Raw genomic sequence first — 27429 nt, 5'->3', positions numbered from 1 at the left:
CCCCCGTGCTGCTCTGAGGGGGATCCAGGCCCCCGAGCCTGCTCAGAGGCCCCACAGGCCAGACAGACCCTCGGAGCGTCCCTTCTCTTGGCAGCGGCGCCCGCTCCCTGACCGGGGCAGCCCCTGGCTCCCAGAGGCCTGGGCCGGAGAGGCTGCTCGGCCTGCAGTCCCAGCCAGCGTCACCAGATGGCGCCGCGAGACCTTCACATGGGCCCCCGCTCGAGGGGCGGGCCCGGAGCTTCGCGGAGCTTCCGCCGGGCTTGGAGGCTTGCAGAGCCGGGGGCTCACCGGCCCCTCGCATGACCCCGTGAGCTAGGAGGCGACATTCGAACCCGTGGCTCTTGCCACCACGTCACCTTGACGTCTCTGCTTGGGGCGCCACTCGGGGACTGCCCGGGTCCCCGGCTCCGTCCGGGGCGTAGAAGTCGTGACCCGGTACCATCTAAGTTCGTCCCAATTTGGACTCGTCCGTGCCCCGGCCAGTCAAGGTTCTCATCTGCCCGATCCACACCGCAGCGCCCCAACACCGCATCACGCAGGGCGACACCCAAAGGGCTGCCCTGGTCGCCTCCAGGCAGGCAGGTCCTAAAGAGCTCTCACTTCCTTTACCCAATCGAGAGGAGGCATCAAGGGCCTACTATGTGTGGAGGAGGCAGAAAGTGCCTACTATGTGTGGAGGCAGAAAGCGCCTATTATGTGTGGAGGCAGAAAGCCCCTACTATGTGTGGAGGAGGCAGTTAGCACCTACTATGTGTGGAGGAGGCAGTTAGCACCTACTATGTGTGGAGGAGGCAGAAAGCGCCTACTATGTGTGGATCACCTGCCAGGCACTGGGAGGCAGGGTGTGGAACAAAGGATCACACACTCCCGGGGCCCCAGACCTGCATGCACACATAAGTGGTTGGGGGCAGGAGAAGCTCTGTCTAGAGCTGGGGGCAGGCACTGTGGTTGGGGGCAGGAGGGGCAGTGCCCAGGGAGGCTGAGAAGGCCGGCATCCCCGAACGGCTATAGGTGAGGCTGGAGATGGCAGGGCCGGTTAGCCGGGCGTTTAGGGAATGTCCCTTTGGCAGCAGCTGGGGGTGCAGAGTGGGTAGGGGGCACCAGGAGCAATTTGGAGGCCCTTGGGATAACCTGGGGGAGAGGAGCTGAGGGCCCCAGATGGAGCCGGAGCTGTGCAGATAGAGAGGGGCCGGCACCAAGTGGGATGAGGGGCTGGGGGCGGAGGCCGGAAGGAAGGGGATGGCTGCCGGCCGGAGCGCCGCTACAGGCATTGGCAAGCTCCCTGGGGCCCGATGGGGTGCGGGCACTCACCCCCTGCCCTCCCCAGTCCTTTCTGTGATGCTCCTGGGACTCTGTGGGATTCACTGGGAGGGACCAGCTGCACCTGCTGCCCTCTGTGCAGGGGCCTCCCCCGTGGGCAGCGGAGGGCATCCTGCTGGGATGCTGCAGCCAGAAGTGGATTTCAGCAGGCCGCCTGCAAGATCGCATGGAAGGCCCAGGGGCACCTGGTGCTGTGGCCAGAGGGAGGGACTGGGACCATTGCAGCGAACAAAAACTCCAGGGCGAACGTGGGGGGATCCTTCCTGAAAAGGTCTCTTGTTGCTCCCGGGGTGCTGCTGGTGCGCTCAGAATGAGCTCTAACTTGGAAGACCGAGGAATCATGGTGGCCGGTTCAATGAAGACACCCACTTACTGTGCAGCCCAGATTTAAGAGGACGAAAAGAAATGAGAGAGACACTGGAGAAAAGGAGGGGCAACAATCATGGTGCGGGGAGCACTTCTGGATCTGGCCGGCTCTGCCGACAGGCAATGGGTCCCCAGCACCGTGGGCACGGTCACCCACTCCGAGGCGAGGGTCTCCACCATGTTCTCCATCCTCAGAGGCAGTGGAAAGAGCTCCAAGTGAGGGTCACTTCCTTGCTCCCGTATGACCTTCCTGAACTCTTCTCAGACTTGGTTTCCTATGCTAAAACACAGAGCAGTGCAAGAACCCACCAGAACTCTGACCAAGGACTAGGGCTGCCCACAACGCGGGAGAAGCAGAATGAGACAGATCCATCCACTGTGGCCAACGGGCACGCAAGGGACACAAGGGGAAGCAGAGTGACTCTGAGTCAGGGCAATGCTTCGGGAGCACGTCCCACTCCGCTGTCCCTCTCCCTGGCCATTTCACCATCTGCTGGCCCACAGTGACCCTCCACACTGGACCTCCCCTCTCCCCCCCTCACAAGGCCTTCCTGAGGGCAAACCCAAGTCCAAGTAAGGTCTAACACCCTCATCTTCGGGAATCCATCCCAGGGGCCCGGCCTGACCATCAGAAACTGGCCTCTGGATCTGCCAGATTTACAGGAGACCCTCCATCAGCTACATCCATCACACTCCTGCTGCCTTCCACCTTCACCCAAAACACCCTCCTCTGGTCACCGCCCCTGAGACGGTTTGTCTTCCCTGTTAGAAGGCAGTAAGGTCTGTGAGAGCAGGAACTCTTTTTTTGTCTTGGGCCCTATTTTTATATCCTCAGCACTTTTAGTCCCTGACAAGTTTTTTCTTCTCCTTTCTTTTTGCTGAGGCAGTTGGGGTTAAGTGACTTGCCCAGGGTCACACAGCCAGGAAGTGTTAAGTGTCTGAGGTCACATTTGAATTCGGGTCCTCCTGACTTCAGAGCTGGGGCCCAGCCCCGGCCCAGCTTTTTCATTCATGCATTCATCCAACATAATGAACTGAACACATACTTTTTCAAAAACGGCAATAGAAATTATGGTGTCATAATTTTTTTTTTTTTTTGTAAAACTGTGTTTGTTGGTGGTTTTTTAGTTCAGAACATAACTTTAACGGAAGTTAAATTTAAAACAAAAACAAAGCACCTGCACAAGCTTCCTTCTGTAGGGCGTTTTAGGGAAAGTACTTTGGAGGATGGAAAATTCAGCACTGAAAGGGGCTTTAAAAGAATCTAATCCAACTTCTGTTTCAGAGGACTTGCCTTGAAACTTTACTAGGAGTGGTCAGAAACCTCATTATCACTGTTCCTTCCTTGGGAGAATGATCCTGCTGAGCCATGTCACTCCATGCACTTGATTTCAGTTCCTCTCGATATTAAACCCTTTCGGTTTTGCCCATTGTTACCACTTATGCCTTCTAGGGCCAGACAGAAGAGGGCTAATCCCATTTCCCCATGACAGTTCTATTCTTGTGAATCCTTTTGCATTTTCATCAATTCGGCTCAAGTGGATTCATTTCCCTATAGAACCATGTCAATCAATGCACTTCAGTCCAGTTCAAATCAATTTGTCTTTAGCCAGACTGTGAAATCCTCCAAGGCCAAGACCTCCTCTAATCAGAGAATCCCAGAGTTGAAAGGGGGGAGTGTCCTTGAGATGAAGCTTTTCCAACAAGTGGTCATCCAGGCTGTGCTTGAAACCTCCCTTAGAAGTGGCTCTTGTGTCAGCTCCTCTGGAGAGCGTCTCCTCTTCTCTCCCTTCTCACGTGTGAACACCCCAACCCCCAAGAGAATCTAAGTTCCCCGGGGGCAGGAATGGCTGGATTTGGTTTTGTATCCCAAAGCGACCCAGAGCCTTTGACCTATCAGGTTCTCAATCCTCATTCTTTCACTGATGGTGCCATGTTTAGTTAGAGCAGGCACCTGGGCAGCAACGTTCTACATGTACTCTCACCTGCCATCCACTGTGGTTCTCTTCAGGTCTCAGCCCTTCTGGAACCGCCGCCTGCCTGCACTGGTAGGACATCCGGGCCCCTCTACCCATGACCGGTGGCTTTTCCTGTTGGCTTTCATTCTGGATATTGTTTCCCAGGATGCTCCTTTCAGGTTCCATTCCTTTCTGGCTGCTTTCCATGGTACTGATCTTGATGGTTTCCTCCCTCTCGACTTTTCTCCCATTTTCATTTCAAACTCTCCAGTAGATTGAGATTTAGGCCAAAGTATTTTTACTGACCTAAGTCAGACGCACTCTATCTCTGGCCACCATTGCCATGCATGATACAGAAACCTTATCCCATTCTCAAACGCCACCTTTCCAGCATTCTTTCCAAACCTAACTCTTCTGAAGAGTTCCAACGTGCTGTAGGCAGTGACAGAGGCGGTCCTTGGAGTCATCTCTGCCCCTTAAATTATTTTTTCTTGTTCCTCCTTAAAACACTGCTGTTGCTGCTTTAAGGAAGGTTTTCCAGACTATTATAGTCAAGGTACTTCCATCTTCCAGAATGGAAACCAGCTTGGATTTTGTGTACACTTTGGGGGGGGGTTGCCACAAAAGGATCTCACAAGTCGGGGTGAATCTCTGCCCTCTCCACCTAGTTGGGTTTAGAACGCGAGCATCCCTGCTTTAGAAGACAGACCATGGTGCTAGGCTAGCAAGACCTGTTCTGGATGAAGCCATGCAAACTCTTTGTAAAGACTGTAAATGCTCTCCGTGTAATTATCCATCTAATAATGTGTTCTAGAATCTGGCCAAGAACCAAGGTCAGGGTCATTGCCTTCTCGTCTGGGCTCTCTCCTTTTCCCCAACTGCCAACTGCCAACTGCCAGCCCCCTTCTACCTCTGTCCCAGGATTGTTACAAGGAAAGCTTCTTGCAAACCATAAAATGCTAAAGGGAGAGTTATTATTATCTACTTGGAGCACTTTTCCAAGACCATATTTTAATGCGTTTCTTGTCCATCTGCATTTAAGTTTGGGCACCATGCTTTGTTCATCTGCTTTGTCTTTCTTTCTTTTTTTTTTTTTTTAAAGGCTTACTGATGTTGCTTTTATTGCCACTGTGATCACTTCCCAATAACTCCCCCTTCATTTGTCCATTCCTGGGAGGAAAACAAAAACAAAAGGAAAAAGGAAAATAAAGACCCCCGATTGAAACACTGATCTACCCTAGCAAACCCCCCCCCCACACACACACACACACTCATGCTCCTCCATTTGATTTTCCCAGACAGGACAGGTTTTCTGATGATATTTACAAATGGGAGAAGCAAAGGACCGTTAACAAGACTTCCCCACAAAAATGGGAGTGATGAATGCAACTGACTACTAACATCAGCAAATCCCACTGCATCAATAACTCCCTGTATTCAATGCAAAGCGCTCCAAAAATGGGGATATTTCCCACACAATAAAAACAGGGAATTTATTCTTTGGAAAGCCAAGGAGATTTTAGACCATGAAAATGTCACTTTAGTTTTTATTTTTTTAAAATCGTCTAATCTGTCAAATACAGAAAAATATCAAAAGATTTACATGATATGAATTAATGAAAACTAATAAAAAATTTTAACATAACCAGGAAAACAATATACCCGATGGTAAGTAACAGCATTAGAAACAGAAAAAAAAAATCACAAAACAATGAATTTTGCAAAATTCTAAGCTTAAACTTGGCCCCAAAGAAGCAATACTAGAAAAATAGCTCCCTCTACTCTTCTAAAGAGATAGGAAGGGGAATGTATCTGTCATATTTCACAGGTACTTTTTCCAGTAAATTCCAATATATCCCATATATTAATTAGGTTTTCGTGAATTGTTTTCTCTTCTTCTTTTACGAAAAAATTCTTATAAAGGATGATTTGTGGGGTGGGAAAGATAGAAGGTCTGGAAGCAGAAAGGATAGGTCACGTGAAAACACAAAATTAAAAAAAAAAATCTTGGTTTTTTTTTTAATGGAAATTCTTCCAACAATTTCCTTTTCCAACTCTAAGGTATACACTGAGCTACCTGAGGGATTTCCCATCTTGAGGCATTTATGTAGCTACTAATCAAAGAATCTCCCAGAGGAAAGGGACCAGAAAGGTCATGTGATCTAACTCATACCAAAGTAGAGATCCCTTCTGCGATATATTCCCTGGCAAATGCTCATCTAGCCTTTATTCAAAGACTTCCTGCCACAGGGAACTCACTATCTATACAAGGAATCACTATTCCCACTTTTTTTTATTGATTTTCCTCTCTGGTGATTTTGTTCTGACTCTTCTCTCATGACATGGCTAATGTGGAAATATGTTTAACTGTACATGTACAACATATATCAGACTGTTGGCCATTTTGGAGAGGAAGAAAAAATGGAAATCTATAATTTTATCAAAGTAAATGTTGAAAACATTATTAGAAATTTCTTTTATATTGTACCATAGTCTGCCTCCCTGTAGTTCCAAACTCTCAGCAGGGATGAATTAGAAGCCCTAAAGTGGGCACCTAGCTGGTTCCCAGTGCAAGCAAGCCAACAGTCATGTAATTCTACAGTCGAGTGTTAAAGGTAAAGATGTAGGGAAACAAGACGCCCCAATGGCTCATGGGAGGTCCTCATGCCCTCCTGCCTGAACTACTGCCTCCGGTGCCAAGGTCTGCCTCCCCCTTCCAGTCCAGCCTCCATTCAGCCACCAAAGGGATTGTTTCCCCCTAAAGGGAAGATCTGACCCTATCACCCCCATGGACACCCATGATACAAAGGGAACTATTGGCTCACTCTCATCTTCAAGCCTGAACAGCAGACATGAACTCATGCCGAGTGAAGTGAGCAGAACCAGGGAAATGCCGTACACGGTAACAGCAAGATTGTATAACGCTCAACTCTGGCGACTTTGTCTTTTCTCAGCAATATAGTGATCTCGAAGACAATTCTCAAAAGCCTCGTGATGGATAAATGCTAATGAACATCCACAGAGAGAACTAGGAAGTCTGAATGCAGAGGGAAACGCTAAATTTCATTATTTTTTCTCATGGTTTTCATCCTTTTATATCTGATTCTTCCTTTACATACACTAAATGTGGAATGTTAAAAAGAGAGAGAGAGAGAGACAGAGAGAGAGACAGAGAGAGAGAGAGAGAGAGAGAGAGAGAGAGAGAGAGAGAGAGAGAGAAAGAAAGAGAGAGATAGAGACAGAGAGACAGAGAGAGACAGAGAGACAGAGAGACAGAGAGAGAGAGAGAGAGAGAGAGAGAGAGAGAGAGAGAGAGAGAGAGAGAGAGAGAGAGAGAGAGAGAGAGGAAGGGAGGGAGACAGAGAGAGAGAGAGAATATGTTATACAAATAACCTTAAAATAATGATACAAAGGTTTAAAAAAAAAAAAAAAGATCAATCATCAGATCCCACGGCATCCAAAGGCCCTGCTGGCTCCTGTCACCTCCCAGGCTTCCAGCACCTTGCCCTGCCCCTGCCACGTGCTCTGGGACCATGTGCTGAGTGCTCTGCGCTCTCAGGCACACAAGATGCTCTGCTTCTGGGGCAGTGTCTCCTGCATCTGAAATTCTCTCCCTCTACGACTGTCTCGGCTTCCCTGGCTGCCTTTCACCTCCAGCTAGATCCCACCCAGGCTCTTCTGGTGCCTCTCCCTGCTGACTCTCTCATTTACCAGGCTCGTCCCGCTGATGTACCATCGTTGCCATGTCTGTTGTCTCCCCAGCTCCCAGCCCAGTGCCTGGTATACAGTAGGTGCTTAGGCAATGCTGATTCTCTGACCAGCTGGAAGTCTAGTGGACAATGGGTCAGGCAAGCTTTATAAGGCAGAGGTGGGCAGCCATGTGCCCCTCACCTCTGGGGGAGGGATCCTTCTCATGCCTCAGCATCCCCTCTAAAACACCCCATAAAGCTTCACACACCGCACCAATATCCTCAGCCCCCTGACCTCCCCCCCAGAACAGGACGGGAGCTCCCCAAGGGAAGGGATTTGTCCTGGGCTCCTCCTGAGGGGGCTCCCTCCTTGAAACACAGGCCTGCTCCCAAGCTGCTGGTACATCTCACACCTATGGCTGCACAGGACCTCACCATACCCATTCCTTTCCCCCGTTAGTGACCATGGGGAGGCAGTGGGGGGATAGAAGCCAGGCCTGGGGGCTCCCGAGACTAGAGGGGCTGGCCCCAGGAGTGCAGGCCTTCCCTCCTACAGGCTTCCACCATTCTTGCCACTTATGCCCACACATCTGTCACTCACCAAGCCCCTCCTGCCATCTCTCACACACATTCCATCACCTCTCTTGGGGGCCCAGCCTTCCTGCATCAACCTCTCTGGGAGCATTCAGTGAGGGGATCACCAGAGCCTCGCCACCCCCACCCCCCCGCGCCCTACTTGGCTCAGGAGCCAGAACAAGGGAGCCCAGGTTCGGCTGCGCCTTTTGGGCCCCGGGTGCCTGAGAAGCGCCCTCACCTTCCTGGGAACTTGCTTCCTCTTTTGTGACAAGGGCATCCTACTCCTGCCTGCCACATCTGCTGCCTCCTAAATGGGTGATGGATGCCATCCTCGCTGCCAATGGCCTCCAGTACACGGGCACTGCAAGGATGCGCCTCCACTGGACACCGTGCTTGGGAACACTGAAGCTGACTCAGGAGGACCCCTGTCACATGGACCCTGGCCCAGCACTCTCCCCACCAAAAGGCCGAGAACCTCAGCCCACCTGAAAAAGGCCCCGCTGGGTCTTTGCAGTCCAGCTGACCAAGGCTCCCAAAAGGCCGCTTATTTCCATGCTTTTCCAGTGTTTCTAAGAAAGAGGGAAGACAAGAAGAAATGAACTCACCGTGGCCAGGACCAAAGTGGGTCCCACGGCCTCCCCTTCCGCCCTCTTCCCAGCGCGCCCAGGGAGCCCTCCCTCCACCCCATACCGGTCAGATGTCTGACAAACATTGAGGCCTGTGGGAAGGCCAGGAGAGCTTGGAGGCCTTGGATAGGCAGGGATGGAGGGTCCCTCCACGACCTCCCCAATTTCTCCCGGCTCTCGGTCTCCTAAGATTGGGCAAGACAGACGCACACGGATTCTTTCTTTTTATTTCCAGAAGAGAACTTTCAACACAAGCAAAGAAAAAAGTCGAATTTTGTCCAACATAATTTTATTTTTTAAAGTCCTCTCAACATAGCGGAACATTAAGTATACCCTCTTCTAATCTTGAAACCAGCAAGATTAGATAGAAAATGAAACTTAAGTTTTTCCATCAGTAATTTCTTTCTCCCCATGATTGTACTTAAGGAATAAATTCATAATTGTTTTCAAAGAGCGGGCACAACCTGCAAAGCCCTTTTCTTAGTGAAAATAAGCAAGAGCGCAGTACAGGGGAACAGCCGCCGCCCGTACTGCTCGATTGCAGCCTGGGCTCCAGAAGGCCGCCCCCTGGGTAGAGCACAGCGTTTGGCTTCAGGGCCGGCAGAGAGGTCAGGGCCCATCTGTGAGCCCCTGAGGTCCCTGACAGAGGCAGCCCAACATGCACAGGGGGGAGGGGCTGCACGTGAGCAGGCAGGGGGCAGGTATGGGGTGCTCCTCCCAAGGGCCGAGAGGAAAGTCGGGGAATGTCCAGGCTCCTCCTCATCTAAAGGAGGATGCTCATCTAAGGGAGACTCCATCCAGACTGACGCCAGGCTGGCGGCCCTTTCTGAGCTGACCAAGTAGGGAATGTGGAGGGGCCTTTCTCTGGGCCCGGGGATTCCTATGAACAATTTAGAGCATTAACCCAGAACTGGCAAGCTAGACCAGTGGCGGGCCTGGGGTTCTGAGCAGGGCCAACGCCCCCTTGGGAAACTCCGTCGGAGTCAGAAGGAAAGATCATTTTCACAAAAAAGACACGTTCAAGTGTCGAGTTTGGCTTGGCAGCCGAAAGACAGACAGCGATCGTGGACACACCAGCCATGGCCACCCTGCGGGGGCCATCACCATCTTAGAGAGAGAGAGAGAGGATGAATGAGATAATCGATGGTGTCTGGACTGAGAGGCCCCGAGGATGATGCCTTTTGGTCAGCAGGGCCTCCTGCAGAGCCGCCTGGGCGCCCCTGCCAGGAGTGCTGGGACCCGGGCAGAAGGGAGGGAATGCCAAAGGAGGAGATGTGGTCCCTGGCAGATTCAAAGTATTTAGGAACTCCTGGAAACCATGGCTATGTGGAGCCAGACATTTAATTCCAGCCCGAGGGCCACTCGACTAGTTCTCTGACCCTGAAAACCTTTAAGTTCTCATGAAATCAACTTAACGAGTTTCCCTCTCCTTCCTGGGGTTGGACCAAATGATGCAAGAGGTAAGCTGATTTCTACTTCTGCTCCAAGTAAATTCTAAAAATATATTATGTGATGTATGTTAAATATGTCTAAATACCTAAGTGAACTGGTAAAAACCCATCCAGTATGGATTCTAGAACTGTATATAAAATAGCCTAGTTTGGTAAAAGCAGTCTCAAGTATTTCACTATGAGAATACACTTAAGTGACTCTAAGCTCATCGTCTTGTATTTTGAAAAGAGACTACTCTGAATACATTTTATCATCTTCATAACTATGAATAAGAGCAAAACAATGATCTAGGACACAATTTAGTAATTACGCTGCTACTTGAATAGGAATGCCTTCGTTGAAAAATCTGTTTCCTCTGATAATTGTACTTTCAAGTGCTTCAGTGGTAAATGAACAATTAATCCTGGTTTGTAGACAAAACACAAACACTGAAACCCCCCACGACACACAGTGCGAGAGCTGAAAAGGACACAACTTCCGATAAATAGATGGAAATACGCGAGGCAGAGGAGCCCCCGTCCCGTCGGGCCTGTCAGCACAGACTCCAAGGTAACGCAAATGGACACACAATAGAGAACAATTGCACATCTGTGGGGAACACCCGGGTTTTGCAGTTAATATCATTAACAACAAACAATTCACATAGTGAACTTCTGATTTACTGAACGCCCGCTTCCCCCGCTGCTCGGGCGGCACAATGAATGCTATTTAACCGCTCGGCCCGTGTCAACAGCGAGCCCCAATGTCTGGAATCCAAAATGCCGGGGTTTTTTTTTTGTTTGTTTTAATGCAGCCTTCTGGTGCCTGCTCCCCTACCTCACAGCCAAGGGATCACAACCTATCTGCACCAACACCCTTAGGACTTGCCACTGGCTGAAATGGTCCTCAGGAAAACACTATGTTCAGCAACACAGTGGAGACCTTAAAGGTGAACCATGGGCAACTGTTGAAGGCCGAGGCTCCCTGGAAGCCCAGAACGCACTCTCCTGGGCAGTGGGACAAAGCCCGGACCGAGGAGAGAGGACCACGAGGGGCTCTGACTTCAGCCCCCCACATCCTCTCCGATCACGCAAAGACAAGGCTTAGGGGCCCTTTGCAGATGCTGCTGGGGCCCCCGGCCTTGCCGTGGTGTGTGACTGACGGACAGGATCCATGCCCTCGGCACCTCGGACGGCTCAGAAAGTAGGGTGACCTTCGCCGGCCTGCCTCCTCCTAGGCCCCTGATGATTCACATGTAAATGCTTAGGATGGACAGACACAGCTGGAAAAAGGCAGTTTTCTAAAATCAACATTTAACTATCAAAAATAAACTCCGAATTTTAAATGTGTGTATGCACCCACAGAACTGGTCTGTGACATTCTCTCTAATAAATATGTCTGAAGATTTACAAGTGCTCGCTGCACCGCAAGGCCTCCGCCGCCACGCTCTCTCAGCTGAGGGCTTCCTGCGTCGGGGTTTCCTCGATCCCTCGGGCAAAGAGCTGCAGCAGCTGGCAGTGAACCCTGAGAGCAAAGACAAGAGAGAGGTGAATATGGCCCTGGGACTGGCACACTGAAGCTCCCAGGACCTGGCCCTGCAGGTCCCCCAGGCTCTTCCCCAAGCTCCCTTCATTGGAGGGCATCGAAAGAGTCTCTGAAGGTCCCTTTTGTTCTAAAATCCTGCTCAGCACTTCCTTTTTAGCCCAGCAGGAAATCTCGTGTCTAAAATAAAGGGTTGGTGGGCAGGGCCTAATGGGAGCCATTGAGGGGAGGATGCTGGAGCTGGGAAGGGGGGGTGAGGTGATGGTCCCTGTCAGCACTTGGTCAGTGGCTGCTGGACAGAAGGCACCTGCAGGAAGCCACCCACCTGACTTCAATAGCAGAATTGTTCAGAATCTCTCCGTCACAGTTCCAGGTACTGTTAGGAAGGCTGCAGCAGCAGGCGGGATGGTCGCTGCAGATCTGTCCAAATCGCTTCTTCCCTAAATCCTTGAGGTCCCCATCCTCATCGTCTAAATGCTTTGAGGTGAACTGAAATTTCCTCACCCGGTAAACCTCAACAAATGCAAAGTCAAACTGCAAGACAAAAACCAATAGGACAATGAGGTCCTGACACTTGGTGTCTCTGGAAAGTAAGGTTGTGCATGTCTCCCATGTGGACTCTAGTGTCACTTTTCATGTAAAAATAAAGAAGTTTCCCAAGGAGCCTCCTGGCTGCTGCCTATTGCTAGGGAGAAGCGAGAAGCGTCTGCCTGATTTCTGGGCTGGCTGATAATCGTGGCCCGAGGAGAACAAGGACACCCGTCCCTGGCCAACCGCTCCTTTAAGGCACGCTGCCTCTGTCCACACCTGCACCCCCACTTTGTCTCTGCTAGCCTCTCAGGCTCACCTGGCAGAACACAGGTGGTGAAAGCTCTGGAGCAGCCATTCAGACAGTCTCTCAACGGTCCTGGGAGCAAATCCCTAGATAAACCCCCTTAAGCAGCATCTGAGGCAGTGTCTTAATTCTTCAACAGCATCACACAGCAGGCTACTAAAGCGCTTGTGAAAGCTGAGTGTGCGCCCGAACCCTGATCCTCCAGGACTCTTGTGCTTTGTCACCCCTCCAGCCTCATCTTGGATGCTCTCCCCTTCCTTCCTGTCAGGGGTGGTTGAATGGATTCCCCCCACAGGGACACCCCAAGGAAAGTGGAGGCATTCTGGAGGCCTCCCAGAAGCGCTTTCTATCACTGAAAAAAGGAGGTGCCGTGTGGCAGACGGGAACAGGGCTGTGCCATGAGAAATCATGATTATGAAGGGTTTAAAGAAACTTCTTAAGAGTCTTTAGTGTAGGATCTAAAAGGGGAAGTCAGTCAGCCTTCTGGCAGAGGGTCCAAGGGGGTCCTTGGGGCCATGAGGGTTATACCAGAAAGCCAAATGTACCACAAACACACCAGAGCTTCCCATCCCCACCAAGGACAGGGGCGATGCATTGGCCTTCTGGTCCACACAGGCCCAAGGTGGCCGACAGAGCAGGCCCCATCTCACAGTGGCTCTATTTGGATCCCAAGGGAATGCTGAATGTTAAATGCAGGGTTACCATGGATGGAAAAAGGGCTGTCAGAGTATAGAGGTGAAGGAAAAATTCACCAAAACTCAACTTTTTCCCCTTTTGCAAAAGGTTCATATATTTTTTTAAATGGGACAACTGATACTGGCTCATTTGAACAGGGTTCAACATCTTAAGGAAAGTGACAAACAGCACAAACCCTGATATTATTTTTACAGTGAAAGATGAATATAACCTGTTTTCATGTAAATATGCTTGTCTGGAAAAGGTATCTTTGATAAATGGCTTTAAGTCACAAACCAAGTTTCTTGGTGCTCTTCCAAATTAAGTGAAAGCTCTAGAGAGGCCTCCCTTTGACCTGTTCTCCCAAACAGTGACACAAATATAAATACAATTAGATGTCCCAGGGTTCCCCAAGAATACCTACCTGGTCATCTTGATTTGTATGCCTGATGAGATACCTCAGAAAGTTCAGCCGGGAACATTTGCGGACCAGGATGAGGTCTGAGGAACCATCCGCCAAGTGGGCCGCTGGGGACAGGCCCTTGGGGCTCCGGGGACAGGCACAGCTCATGTTGGCCGCGTTGATTGCCAGAAACTTCCCCTGGATAACTTTCCACTCTTCTACTTCCTCTGCAACGACAAGAAGAGGCTTTGGTGGTCGAAGGGCCACAGTTTTCTGGTCTAAAGGTTGGCTGGCTGTTCTAAAAACACCAACAGGTCTGAAGCAGGGCCCTGCTGCAAGCCAACACAGACAGACATTCGCTGGAGCACAGGACGCTTGAGCTTGGCCTTGAAGGGAAGGGTTTCAACAAAGATGAGAAGGAAGAGGATGACGGCACGTAGGAGGAAGGTGGGGGGACGTAAGGCAAGGCTGGGAAACAGCCAACTCTAACCCGACAGCATAGATGACAAAGAGAGTAGATGGAGAACAGCTAACACCATGCCACGGAAGGACACTGGGCACGTGGGAAGAGGGAGAGGAAGGAGGCCCGACCCCGTGATCCACGAGGGAATGGCTTCTGCTACTGCAGGCAGCACCTGTTCTATCCCAGTAGCTTTAGAGCTGCGGGGTATTCTAGGGTTTGAACACATGCAGTGGAGACACCATTCTAATCTTGACCCAACCCTGCCACATGCATGGCCATTGTCCCTGTCCTTGTGCCCTTCGCAAAGCTTCCTGGGAACAGGCACAGATCCCCAAGGTCCGATCTTCTCGGCCGCCGGCTCAGTTGCTCCTTACATTCTCTCAGCTGGCTAACCAAACTTTAATTCCACCTTTATTTCTATCACTCATTCCCACTTCCTTGGGTAACATGTTCAAGAACATGATAGGAGCATGTGAACATGGTGGTTATGGTTCGAACAGAGAAAAGAGTTTGTTATAAATACTTCTCTAGCTGTTTTCCCCCATTTCCATCCGGTGTTCTCATTTCTTCCTCTAGGACCTGGGTCTCCCTTTTTTTCCTCAATAGTATTTTATTTTTTCTAAATACATGTAAAGATAGTTTTAAACATTCATTTTTGCGGATTTTGTGTTCCAAATTTTGTCTTCCTTCCTCCCTTACCTCCCCCTATCCAGGACAGCAAGCAATCTCCTTTTAAACATATTCTGATATTTGTCATGTTGTACAAAAAAAAAAAAAAAAAGTCAGACCCAATCACAAGAAAAAGCAAGCAAACAAAACACATTCAGTCTTTATAATTCTGTCTCTGGGTGTGACTGACATTTTCACCCCAAGGTTACTGGCATTGTCTTGGACCAGTGTATTACTGGGGAGAGCCAAGTTCATCAGAGTTGATCATCACATAATCATCTTGTTGCTGTGTCCAGTGTTCTCCTATTCTCTCTCTCACTTCACTCAGCATCAGTTCATGTATGTCTCTCCAGGCCTTTCTGAAATTTCCAGGCCAGCTTTTCTTATCATTTCTTATAGAATAATAAGATTCCATTATATTCCTATATCATATTCCCCAACTGATGGGCATGCATTCAATTTCCAGTTTCTTGCCACTACAAAAAGGACTGCTACACACTTTTGCACACGTGGGTCCCTTTCTGTCTTTTATGACATCTTTGGGATATAGGCCCAGTAATGACTGTATAGTCTAATAACACTTTGGATACAGTGCCAAATTGCTCTTCAGAATGGTTGGATCAGTTCACAATTCCATCAACAATGCATCAGTATCCCAGTTTTCTCACATCCCCTCCAACATTTATCATTATCTTTTCCTGGGATCTCTTGCCAAGCTTTTCTTAAACTGGTTTTTATTGCCTCTGCTCCTTGTTTTATGAGGTTCACTGCTTATAATCTCCCATCTTCTCTGTCAGATTTTCTAAACAAGTCCATATTCTAAATTCAGGTTTTCTTTGGTTGCAAGATTTTTGCTGCTTGAGCCTCATTTCAGTTTCTTTTGGCCGCTATTATCGTAATTGATTTAATTGAATAAACTTCTTGAAGAAATGGTTCGCACGTGCTTGGGCCTAACAAGCTGCTGCTCCACCTCATTTTCAGTAAGAGATGCATCTGTTTTCCCCCATTCTTTTTATTTTGTCTCCTAGTTCTGCATTGATGCTCATGGTGACTTTATCAGATAGGTCACCGTGTTGAATGTAGAGACAGGCTATGAATTCAAAGGTTTTATTCAGTCCAGATGTGTCTGGCACTCGAGTCCTTTCTGGAACCAAGGATTTGAGGATGTATAGGGAAAAGGTTGCTCCATTTTTTAAATAAGCCCACCTCAGTTCTGAGCCATCTTTTCTAAAGTCTGTCATAGAAATATGGCCAGAAGGAGTCTCCAAGAGAATCTATATTAGCTATCTTTAGCACCTTTGCGTGGAAACTGTCAAGAATCAAATTATATGTTGGATTTAATTTGAAGGATCTTAGTGAATTTTGTTGAATTTGGTAGAATTTCCCTACTTCATTCACTGTAACAGATGTTGGCACAGAAACAGTAATTTTCCTGGTGGTCTATTTGTAAATACTTATCACAAACATGGCAGTAAGAGATGATGAAATGTCCCATGAAATGAGGAGAAGCTAGATGGTTCAGTGGATAGAACTTCACCCTGTTTGCCTTAATCTGCTAAAAAAAGAAATGGCAAATCCCTCCAGTGAGTGTGTCTGCCAAGAGGAGTCCAACAGGGCTCAGGGCTGAATGACAGCCACCCGTAAAATGACGCTGCTTCTTTGTAGCTTCAATGCACAAAAGCCAATTCCTTCGTCTCATTTGCCTCTCTGAGGAAGACCAGACTTTGTCCTCTTAATCTCATTTCAAGCCCGCTATGTCCCATCCGACTGGCCGTGAGACAACTAGCGTAGTTTTCATGGATGCTCTAAAAACCGCGCATTTCTTGGCAACTTCTGCTCCCTTTCCCTTTCCTCTGATTCTTTGTTGGCCACCCAGAATCTTTCCTGAGGGTTACCCTCCTCCCCTCCTCTGGAATCAAGAGGATCTGAGTTCAAATCCAGCCTCAGACACTTAAGATAAGTTGGACAAGTCATGTAATCTCAAATGCCTTGCTAAAAAAAATATACTAATAATTTTAAAAATCCCAAAACCCCAATGTCACTGTTAGCTGCCCACCTGGCTGGTCCCTTCCTCTTGGAGAGGCCTGAGCACACTTTCCCTAGCTTTCACTGCTCCTGCCTCTAGGTTTAGTCCCCTATTCCTCTTTCAGCTCCTGACTAGTGCCCAAGACAGGGGCCTGGGAGAACAGGAAGGCCGGCTTGGACTGCATCAAGGCTGGGGAGGCAGAGCGTGGGAAGAGCCTGTTCCTTGCACGTTGGCAGCAAAGGCAGTTGGGAAGTGGCAAGAGGAAGGACTAAGGTGGGGCTGGAGTGTGGTCCAAGCATGAGAGGGGGAGGTCAGTGAGGAAGAGGGGAAGTGGAGAGGCTGCGTTCCTGCGTTCCTACAGAAGCGATCCTGAGGACATGGAGGTGCACGGGGTCCTCCCTTTGGGGTTGCACAGTGTCTGGGAACATTATTTGGTAGGCAGCTAGCTGAGTCCTCAAGACAACCTTTGAGACTGCCAGGTCCAGCGCTAGTCAGGATCTTTGCAGGTCATCGTCACATTAAGGGCTTGACAGATTCCACTTACCTGTGTTTTCCAAGCCATAGAGGGATTTTTTCTGCTCATCTTTCAGCTGCTGCTTACTCTGCCTGCAAATGAAGCACCTGAAAGACAGGAATATTGGTGCTTTTTAAAACTAATGTTATTCATTTTTAACATATTTAATGTATCGGACTACCTGCCATCCAGGGGAAGGGGAAAATTTGGAACAAAGGTTTTGCGAGGGTCAATGTAGAAAAATTACCCATGCATATGTCTTGTAAATAAAAAGCTTTAATTAAAAAAATAATGTTATTTAATGTTAAAAAATAAAACATTTAGAAATTGTGGGCACAGTTCATCTTGCATCTTTCAAAAATCCAATTTAAAAGATTTTTCTTAAACAACTTAAGTCAAGTGGATGTGGATGCTGCAGAATACTTTGAATTCTCAAAATTACGCTTTCTTTTCTGCAGACTTAGGACACCTGGGCAAGGCAGATGATGGTGTGGGACGAGGGACAGCTTGGGGCTGCAGTGGATGTCCAGAGCTAGGCAGCATGGGAGACAGGGACCAGGGCAAGGAAGATCAGGGCTCATCCATGGAATAAAAGAGGAGACTTCAGAGAGTTCCCATGAGGAGCCTTGTGCAGGTGAAAAGCAGTCCTTAAACCCTGGGCATTCCTGACCCCAAACCCAGCAGACTATCTGTCCACTGCTCCCACTCTCTCTGGAGCAGCTTCTTGGGTCACTGGCAGGCACCAACAGAACTTCCCCTTCTCAGCGCTGCAGCACTGCTGGCACCGGATAGTTAGGAGGCGCTTCCAGCATTCCCTTGGGTCACCACCCTCATCCTCACACTCCTAGTCTCCCTCTGATCCAACCTATCCTCCAGAGAGTCATTAAAGTGACCATGTCACTGCCCTGAAAATCTTGACCCCCAAATTTAAAAAAACATTGTTAAATGTCTGAAACGCTGATTTCCTCTGGAAATGACCATTCAGCCCCTTCCCTGAAGTGGACAAGGCTTAAGAAAACTGAGCACCAAGGGGAAATCTTTAGGGCACTAGACCACTAGAAAGCTGGGAAGGGGAAGGCAGGCCAACAGGCCTCGGAAGCCCACGGCCATTTTCCTGAGGAGCACAAGCTATCACCCAGGGAACGAGGCCCGAGACTCCCTCACCCCGTTCGGCAGGGCTTCTTGTCCCTAGGAGAGCCCACAGTGTGCTGCGCCGGGAGGAAGGCCACCGTTCCTTCATAGCAGTGATGAGAAAGGAAAGTCTTAAAACCTAAAAATGAAACAGAAGAGCATTCAGTGGAATTTGTCAAGCCCTTAATGTGACGATGACCTGCAACGATCCTGACTAGCACAACCCCAAAGGGAGGACCCCGTGTACCTCCATGTCCCCAGGATCGCTTCTGTAGGAAGCGGGCCGGGAAGAGAGTAAAAAAAGGCCCCTTCGAGGAAGAGCTAGGGGACGGCACATCCCTGACCTGTAACAAGTGAGGAGGAACTTGAGTCACCGGGAGGAGAGCTGATCCCGTGATCATAAGCCGGGACTGGGAGCTTGAGCCAAGCCACAGGCCGGCTACTGGGGCAATAGCAATTAATCTAATTGGGTTTTTTTCAGTTAGGTTCGGCCCAGTCATAACAATTTCTTCCTGGAGGAGGAACTGGCTCTCGGCCAGTGGCAGTGGCCAGCTCAGTTTCCCATGTAAGGAGTGGCCCAAGAGAGCTGTGTGGGAGTGGTGGGCTCCATGGGGATCATAGGGGACCATGGACTTTATTGTGTAGAGGAAGAATCAGAGTGTGCGCACTAATTCTGAAATGTTCCCTTTCCAACTTCTAGTGTTTAAGAACAGAAAGGACACTGTCCCCCCGCTACTTAAAACAGAGACAGTGATGTCCGGATATGTTCTAGGGGATTTACCCCCACCTGAGCTCTTTATTAATTTCCGGAATTACAAGGAAATTCCCCCTCGCTAAGAGGGGCAGTGCAGCACCTGGGAATAACTGACCCAAGAACCGGTCTCCAGCTCTAATCCCGCTGACGATTCTGGCAGGGCCAAAACCACTCCCGCCTCCCACTTCCCACCTTTAACCTGCTAAGTTGGGATAAGGCCCAGGGGGTCAACAAGCAGGGAAAGCTTGATAAATGAGTCAGGATGAGGTAAAGGGCGTCCCAGCTCAGACAAGTCCCCCACTACCTGTGACCCTCAGGGCCTAGATTGGCCAAGCCAAAGGCTGCTGGGCCAGGGACCTCCAAGGCTCAGCTCAGATGTTAGGTTCCCAATGGGGATGTTCTTCCCTCTGAAAAGGGGGCCGCTCCCATCTCAGGGTGTCCCTGAGCTCCCAGGCTGGCTGCCCCATCTTGCCCTCCTCTCGAAGCGCGAGTCACCTGAGAGGTCGTAGCGGATCAGGCCCATCCAGCGCTTCTTCTCACTGTCCCTCAGGATGTCCCCATAGAACCCATAGCCCAGCAAGGACACAGAGTACTTGAGGAAGGTGTTGTTATGATGCACCGAGGACACGTCCATGGCCAGGGAATCACCTGTGGAGAAAGCACCCAACTCCCATTAGCTCTTCCCCATCCTCCCTTCCACCATGACCCCTCTATCACAAGCATTTTGAATGGGGGGGGGGGTCACTGCAGGGAAGCCGAGGCCACACACCTGGCACTGAGGTCAGGGAGCCTTCTGGGGGCTGGCAGACAGCCAAGCAGGGGAGTCATGGAAAGGGCTGAGCATCCTGACAAGGACCCGGGACATGGCCGGGAGTCTGTGAGAGGTGGCCCAGAGAGGGGGCTGGGCTGGGGGAAAAAGTGGGGCCCAGGAAGTCCTGCTCTCCAGGAGTCTGCTGTCCAAGAGGCAGATGATAGCATGGGATGAGGGACAGCTGGCGGCTAGAGTGGAGATCCAGGGCTAGGCAGCATGGGAGACAGGGAACATCCCAGCAAAGGGCGCCCAGACAAAGAAGAGGCCTGAAGGCAGGATCCAGAGGGCGAGCTTAGAGGCAGAGCAAAATGACCTCAGAGGCGAACACCGAGGATGGGCCTCTAATGGGCCAGCACCAGGAGCCCAGAAGCCTCTGGGAGACCAGGCCTTGCAGGTGAGAAGGAGAGCAGGAGAGGGGGCAGTGTCCCAAAAGAGAGGGTGTGCAGTGGACTATGTCCTGTGTGCCGCGGGGTCAGGGAGGGGTGGTCACTGAACAACTGAGGCAGTCTTTCTCCGGCAGCCCTGTTTGCCAACATCCACCAGTTTGTTTTTAAGCATCTTTACATAATCCAGGACTCACCAATAATTATGTGTAACGCTGATGTGACAGGGTCATTGACACCAACTGTGGCATAGCACACACAATCTGTTGAACCTAAAAAAAAGGGATTCTCCATCAATTCAGGGATGAGGAAGTTCAAAATTCTGAGTGCTTGCAAGTTTCTCTGATGAAACTCTAGAGATGGCAAAGAAGTGACTCCCTGCCCCTTTACAGAAGAAAACAGAGGATCTCTTTCTCGCTGCCCCAGTCCTCAGCCCACTTTAATGCTGCCCCCAAGTGACTCGGAGAAGCCCCCGTCTTCTCCTTTCTAGAATCGCTGCATCCTCTCCATAATTCTAGACTGTCCCCACTCTCTATCTCAAAATGAAGCTGAGATGACACTTGTTGGGTGGCTGGCCCCTCTGAACATGCTAGACCGGACAGAGGATGGACCGCCGTGACAAAGGGCTTGGCTCAATGACACCAGGGAAGGTGAGAGGGAGAAGCAGCGTCGGACTATGGACCAAGGAAGCACAAGACCCGACCATCAGACAAGGAAGCCTCGGAATGCCGACCAACTGTGTTAAAGCTAGCTGAGCCATGCTCATCTCCAAGCATCTTCCACTAGACAAAACAATGTTTTATCTGATGGTTAAGTTCAGAATAAAAGTAAATACGACCAAGGGAAGGTGCTAGGCTCTCCAAACTGGACCGGAGGGCCCCAGAGCAGAGGCAGGATCCCTTAGTTCATCCAACCTCATCTAGGCAGGACCATGTTTTCTCAGATTACATCTATAGGGACAGGGTTTGTTTCTCTGGCTTTCTCCCTGGGGGCGGGGAGGGAGAACACAAGGAAGCCAGCAATCACACTACTTTATCAAACATAACCTTTACATTTGCAGATAAGAAAGGCTTTTAAACAGATGAACAATTACCAGAAACACTAATGTCCCAAAGTCATTATGGATGACAGGTTCTGTTCTCCTGGAATTTGGAGAAACTTTAATTTAGAACTTCCCCAGAAAGTTCTACTCAGAGGTCTCCCCAGGGTGGAGAGAAGCTGGGGAGATCTCAAAGGCTTCAGGGAAATGATTACAAGCTCTGGAGTACAGCATGGAGATGGATTTTTGGTTTGGAGAAGCTCACACCACAAGGCACTTTTGGACCGAGCAGTTCATGAAGACCTTATTAACGGCAAGAAGGTGGAAAAAGGGCCCAAGACAACAACACAAACAGAGCCAGGAGAGAACCAGAAACAATAAAAAAATGAATACTGCCATCACAAAGGCCAAGTACCATCCCAAAGACAAGACAAAGGGCAGCCCCTCCTCCATATAGACTCAATTCCTCTGTAGAGATACAATGTCCATAAATGTGGATACTGCACAAATTTCAGATTGTTTCAATGAAGCAATCAGTTTTGCTCATTTTTTTCTTTAAAAAAAAACAACAATCGATTATTTGGAATGTCTCTGGAAAAATAGGGAGGAGATCTTGGGAGAAACTGATGATGCTTTAAAATAAAACCAACAAAAAATTACCGATAACTTTTTTAAAGATAGTTTGGCTTTTAAGATGGAGACTAGAAATAAAAATGTGGGCATCTTAAGCAAAAAGGAAAGTTGAAACATGGAATCGAGCTATAGCAAATAAAAAGACACAGAAAAGAAAAGGCTTTCAGAGCTTACAAGATTTACGTCAATTTGATCCACATCATTGCCCTCATCTGATGGTTTAGTAACTTGGTTAAAAAAGGAAACGGAGCTGGGCCAGCATGCTCTGGCACTTGAGGATCACTGGTTGCCTTTCCTGCCCCTTATTGACCATCCTTTAATGAATCTTTCTTCAGGGACCAGAGTAGCAGTTCCGAGGCCTACAGTTGGCAGACTTGTTTCTCTTCCCCTTTCTGAGCACGGGCCAGGCTGTGCCCGCTCCCACCTGGGGAGCCTTTCTCTTGTCCTCTGTGACCTTTCCTGTAATACGGCTGACAGTTTTCAGCAAGCACATCTCTGTTCTCTCTGGATGTGAAGGACGTGTCCAGTTGAGTTCCTTAACGGAGTTCTGCAAGGGCAGCTCGCTGCTCCCATATTATCTCTCCTTTGTCATGCTGTAGGCCGACCTCCCAGAAACGCTTGCTCAGCCCTGCTCCCAGAAGAGAACTCGGGATGGAGCAGCTGTGCTTTGTGGTGTTCTGGGTCCTTTTCTGGAGCCCCTCGATCTCCCACCAGGCTCCAATCTCTCTACAAACACAAAACTTCTTGGTTTAGCTCTGGCTCATGCCGAACGCTAGCTTCCCCATGACACACACTGCCATTTATCTCTTTCTGGGAATTTATTTCTAAAATCAAAGTCAGTCGGTGAATTTGTGGGGGAGACAAATTCTTCTACCTCCAATTCTAGTCTCTTCAGAATGAATCCATCTGTCATTCTCTGTCTCCATCTGAATGGCCCAAAACTGCCTCTTAATGTAGGTCCTCAAGATCATAAGTTGTCCCCACTCTGATTTGTAGAGGGGGAAGCAAGGAACTGTAGGTTCAATGAGCCCTCTAGAAGACGAGTTGGGGAGCTTTCCATCAGGAAGATGAGAGGGAGAGGAAGCCCCGGCAGGGGTCCCATCGCTGCTCTATCACAAGCCATAGGGTGGGCTTGGGATCGATGTCCCACTTCCTCTTTTTTATCCAGAAGTTCTACAGTGGTGGTTCTCAAACTTTCAACCTTGGTATCTTTATGTTTTTAAAGATGATTGAGAATCTTCCAAAGAGTTTTTGTGGGTTATTGTTATGGACCAGATCTCTGTATTTGAAACAAGGATTCTTACAAGGTGCTAACTCGGTGGAATTAATGAGACAATGGTTATCTAGTTTAGCATGGTGATTAATAGTTCTCTAGTTCAGAATGATTGATTTAATCTTCCAACAAATAATGGTTTCCTAGTGACAAAATGATTGGTTTATATTCGGTGTAGAGCATATAAGCTAGAACAAATTCAGCTAGGGGCAGAGCCAGATTCATCCACTCCATCTCACACCACCTTGGTGATGATGGGGGTTTAGGTCCCTTTAAGATTCCTTTCTGATTGCCCAACCCCCATGGCTGACCTTGATTCACAAATCCTGGTCAAAAAGCACCCTTTTGAATATCCGGGCCCAGCCCCCACTATCTGCTCAGCTTCCCCCAGCCCCCACCGGATCTGAGCTAACTGAAAAGCCCGCCAAGAACTTGGGGTACCGCCCACAATCTCCTTTTAAGTATAAAGAGCCAAACTGGAGCTCTCTCTTTGCAGGAGCCCTTCCCCCCAACACATGGTATCCTTCCGGCCATGTAGGGGTTCCTGCCCGCCCAGCGGCCACCTTGGGCCCCTGGCGTCTTTCTAACTGAACTTTACTTCCAAATTCCTACAATAAACCTTTTATTTATCAATCTAAGTTTTCGGGCCTGTAAATTCATTTACAAGGGACACTGCACCAAAAAACAGAGTTCCCCCTTTCCTTTCCCTCATCAGTGATAGGCCTCTCCTCCTCCTCTTCTCCACTGAAACCAAGACTCCTGAAGGCCTCTAAAAAAACTGGTCTGGGCCCCAGGCAAGGAAACTAGATTGTGAAGGGACAATAAAGGATTTGGATTTCTATACCTGGCTATTCTCTGGTGATAACTAAGCGAAAAGGCAGGCTGTCCCCAAAGGCCTCCAGAAAACCAACCAAGAATATTACAGGTTATCTTCACAGATATTTACACATCAGAAATAAAGACTAGTTTGGGATTTGGAGAGCCTCTGAAAGGGTTGCAGAGCCACACAGGATTCTATGGACCACACCTGAGAATCACTGTTTTACAGTGTACTCCAATAACAATTCCTTGTTTCCCCCTCCCTTGACCCTCCCTGATCTCCATCAGGCTTCCATGCCCCTTCCCCGGCTCTTCGACATGAATAAACCTTCACAATGCAGTGCTGCTCCCCAGCCCCTCTCACTTCTCATGTTTCTTTTAAAAACAAGGTTATACAAATCCAGTCTCAAAGCTCCACCTTGGGTTTCACCTCAAGTCTCACTGATACTTACAAACAAGGTCTGTTTTGCCACCTTGCTATAGGATTTCTAATCCCCCCCTGCATGTAGCCTAAAAGTGGGGCATTTGTGTACAGAAATTAGGGCCATGGGGTTTTGCTGGCTCCTTTCCTGGATCTTGTCCCCCATGAATTTCTGGGTGCCTTAGTTACTGAACAGTAGCTTTCTTCTTCCTCCTTTGGAGATTCTCTCTAGCGTATATATCTTTGGAAATAAACACAGGGAATCGTCTTTCTCCTTCATCTTCTTCAGTTTAAAGACCTGTTGTCGAGATTCAAACACATTCTCACTGATTTTTCAGGTTCTTTCATCCCTGACTAGGGATCTACCAGTCTTGGGTCAGAAATTTCTCACCTGGTGACTAATCTTGGAGTGTCCTGTATTTGTCAGGATCATCAGCTGCCTTGTTGGCAGTCCCAGAGAGAGCACACAATCAGGTAGATCAATACCTATGAAAATCCAAGGCTACTTGCCTGCCACAAAAGCATGAGGCCTTCCAGGGAAGTTATCAAAGATTAAATTATGTCGAATACACACCTTTAACTGGCGTTAACTGAAAGCTCATGTAAGAGATATGTTAACCCCAATAATTCCAAGATACCTTTTTTTAATCCCACTGAGTCTTTACTCAACTGGATCTCCCCTCCCCTTTCTGTAATACCTTATCACATGGCAGGCAAAATTATCCCAGGCTATTCATTCTATTTACCAGACAGATTACTTACTGAATCTCTGCTAAAAAAGAAAAAGGATAAAAAACTGAGCCAGAAAGACAAAGAGGGCAACAAAGAAGGAGGAGTTCCTGGTGCAAAATAACCATCCCAAGGACTAGGAGAAGAGGCAAGGAAATGGGGAGATAAGAGCAAGGTAAAAGATGCTCTCTCAGGTATAAGAGATGGAGGTTTTAATAGCCCAGGAATTCAGTTAAATGGGAGCAAAGCAAGGCTGATTGCTTCATCATAAAGCTCCGTACCCTCTGTAGAGAAGGGCAATTTCCCAAGGGTCTGGAGCCAGGCTAACAAGGACAAGGCACAGCTGGGCCATTCCCAGGAGAGGGTCCCGCCATCCCCAAGAGGAACCCTTAATGAGTCAACAAGCTCTCTTGGAAAACATTCTGCCGCCATTTCTTTTCCAAAGTAACTTCTGCCCATCCTCCAAGCTGTACCACTGGTTCCCCCAAGGCATTTCTGGCAGGTTGTGAGGGCCCCTGCGCTTCACCTCCCCTGCAGGCTTGCAGGAGGCTCACAAAAGAAATATCCCAGCAGGGGCTGGGTATTTTTCTGCCAAGGGTCATCTGGGTATTTATAGCCCCATCCACGGGCCACACATTATAGAACTCAAGCAGTGGCAACTTGTGGTGCACACAGCAAGCACTTAATCAGAGCTTCCTGACTTGAGAAAGCACTCCTCCTCCTCAGTGACTGCCAGAGAGTAATCTTCCCATCATTCCCTGCACTGGTATCCATGTCTATCAGGCCCTGCTCCCCTGGCTATTTTCTCAGCTCTGGGGTATTTGTGTGGGCCCCCTCTAATGACCACATCTGAGGTCTCTTTCCCCTGAACACACAGTGACCATCCACAGTAGCCCATGTTGGTGGCTCTCCCAGCATCCTCCTCGGGTTCATGGGCTGTGCTCCCCCTTCTGTACTTCCCTCACACCTCCTAACCCCACCATGGATTCTCACAATCCTATCAAAGACTCAGCTTCTCCCAGTTTAAAAAGGATCATCCTGGGACTTTTCTTGATGGGAATAATGAGTGTGAAGGAGAACATTCAAATGAAAACGGCCAGAAGGATCCTAATGACCTGGGGCTCCTGAGCATGTGCTCCTCTTAACAGCCATCAAGGGATTCCTATGAGTGGAGAACAAGAGGTTCTCTCTGAAGAAGGTGAGAAGGCCGCATGTCCACAGCAAAGGACAAACAGAAAGAAACCCAAGGGCACGGCAGTCCCCTCGAGGCCCAAGAACAAAAGGATGCCAGCTCAATTCTCTACATACAAAAAACAAAAGTAGCTGAGAATTAGGAAGAGGCGATCTTAGACACAAATGAAAACAGTCTACCACACAGGCTTGTACAAGCCAATTTTAGATAATCAGAGAAGCTCAAATAATCTTCCCAAAGCTTTGATTAAGGAGAAAAAGAATGTGCAGCATTTCATAAAGATCTTTCACCAAAAATGGTGGAAAAATAATCTGGGCCCTTTGGGGTAAGCTTCGGTTATGTGAATGACTGGCTCTGATGTAGGTGGAATGCTTCTGTAAGACTACATTTAACAAAGTGTCACTGTACAAATACACCGGCCAGAACAAATTTAAAGGCAAATAAACCTGTGCTGAAACACAGGTTACAGCAAACCTTCATCACTTCACAAGTTCAGAGTTCCTGAAGAAAAGTATTTTACCATTATTCTGTTGATATCACTTTTTTTTTTTTTCCAGAAAGGACAGTTATCCAACAGCTTGGTGGTGATAAAATCAGTTTACATCATAAAATAAATCATGAAACAAAATCCAACAATGTTATTTTTTGAGCCTCGGTCTTAAGATGGCCAATAACGGGCACCTTCACTAACCAGCCCTTGCCTGAGTTCCTGTGGATCAGGATTAAATGGAGAGCAACCCCTCATCTGAAATGCAAAATTTTGCACACTTTGCTCACTTACCTGCGGGGATTATCCCAATTCTGAGATTGCACTGGACTAGGGATGCTTTGGGATTATTCTGGTCTACACCACAGTCCCTCTGTGTCCTTCCAATGAGCCCATGTAACACCTCGCTGAACATGCCGTCTCCACCGACGCAGACAACTCTGGAGGAAAGCAGAAAATAAGGAGAATCAATGGGATAAAGCTACCCTAAGACCAGGGTCTAAGAACAGCCCCTCAGCTCTATGGCGTCTGGACTGGCTCTGCACAGGCTGGGCCAGAACAGCTTCTTGAATCTTCTCTTGGGTCCCTCTCAATCCCACCCTTGCCCACAGATCCTGTGGAAGAATACCCACCACTTCACCACTTGTGAAGGGCCCTGAGCTGC

The 27429-nt window shown here is 48.8% G+C and overlaps 1 protein-coding gene across 2 annotated transcripts in view; it reads right to left on the bottom strand.

The window, feature by feature from the left end:
* Positions 1-4709: 4709 nt before the first annotated feature.
* The window catches only part of CERK (ceramide kinase), a 45568-nt gene continuing 22848 nt past the window's right edge, over positions 4710-27429 (bottom strand). Inside the window, exons 6-15 of one of the 2 annotated variants that reach the window (XR_012482885.1) lie at positions 27060-27205; positions 20370-20444; positions 19474-19626; positions 18258-18363; positions 17124-17200; positions 13443-13648; positions 11834-12042; positions 11377-11490; positions 8395-8478; positions 4710-4814 (exon numbers count right to left, since the gene is read on the bottom strand). Coding sequence is in view for 1 of the 2 variants with exons in the window: in XM_074272073.1 (XP_074128174.1) it covers positions 11418-11490; positions 11834-12042; positions 13443-13648; positions 17124-17200; positions 18258-18363; positions 19474-19626; positions 20370-20444; positions 27060-27205 (1045 nt within the window). In the remaining variant the exon portion in view is untranslated. Of the gene's footprint in view, positions 4815-8394; positions 8479-8807; positions 11491-11833; positions 12043-13442; positions 13649-17123; positions 17201-18257; positions 18364-19473; positions 19627-20369; positions 20445-27059; positions 27206-27429 lie in introns of those variants that run through there. The other variant, XM_074272073.1, reaches the window with a different exon arrangement.

This window comes from Sminthopsis crassicaudata, chromosome 5, assembly GCF_048593235.1.
Source record: "Sminthopsis crassicaudata isolate SCR6 chromosome 5, ASM4859323v1, whole genome shotgun sequence".
Lineage (NCBI taxonomy): Eukaryota > Metazoa > Chordata > Mammalia > Dasyuromorphia > Dasyuridae > Sminthopsis > Sminthopsis crassicaudata.
This window is presented reverse-complemented; position numbering and strand designations above follow the sequence as displayed.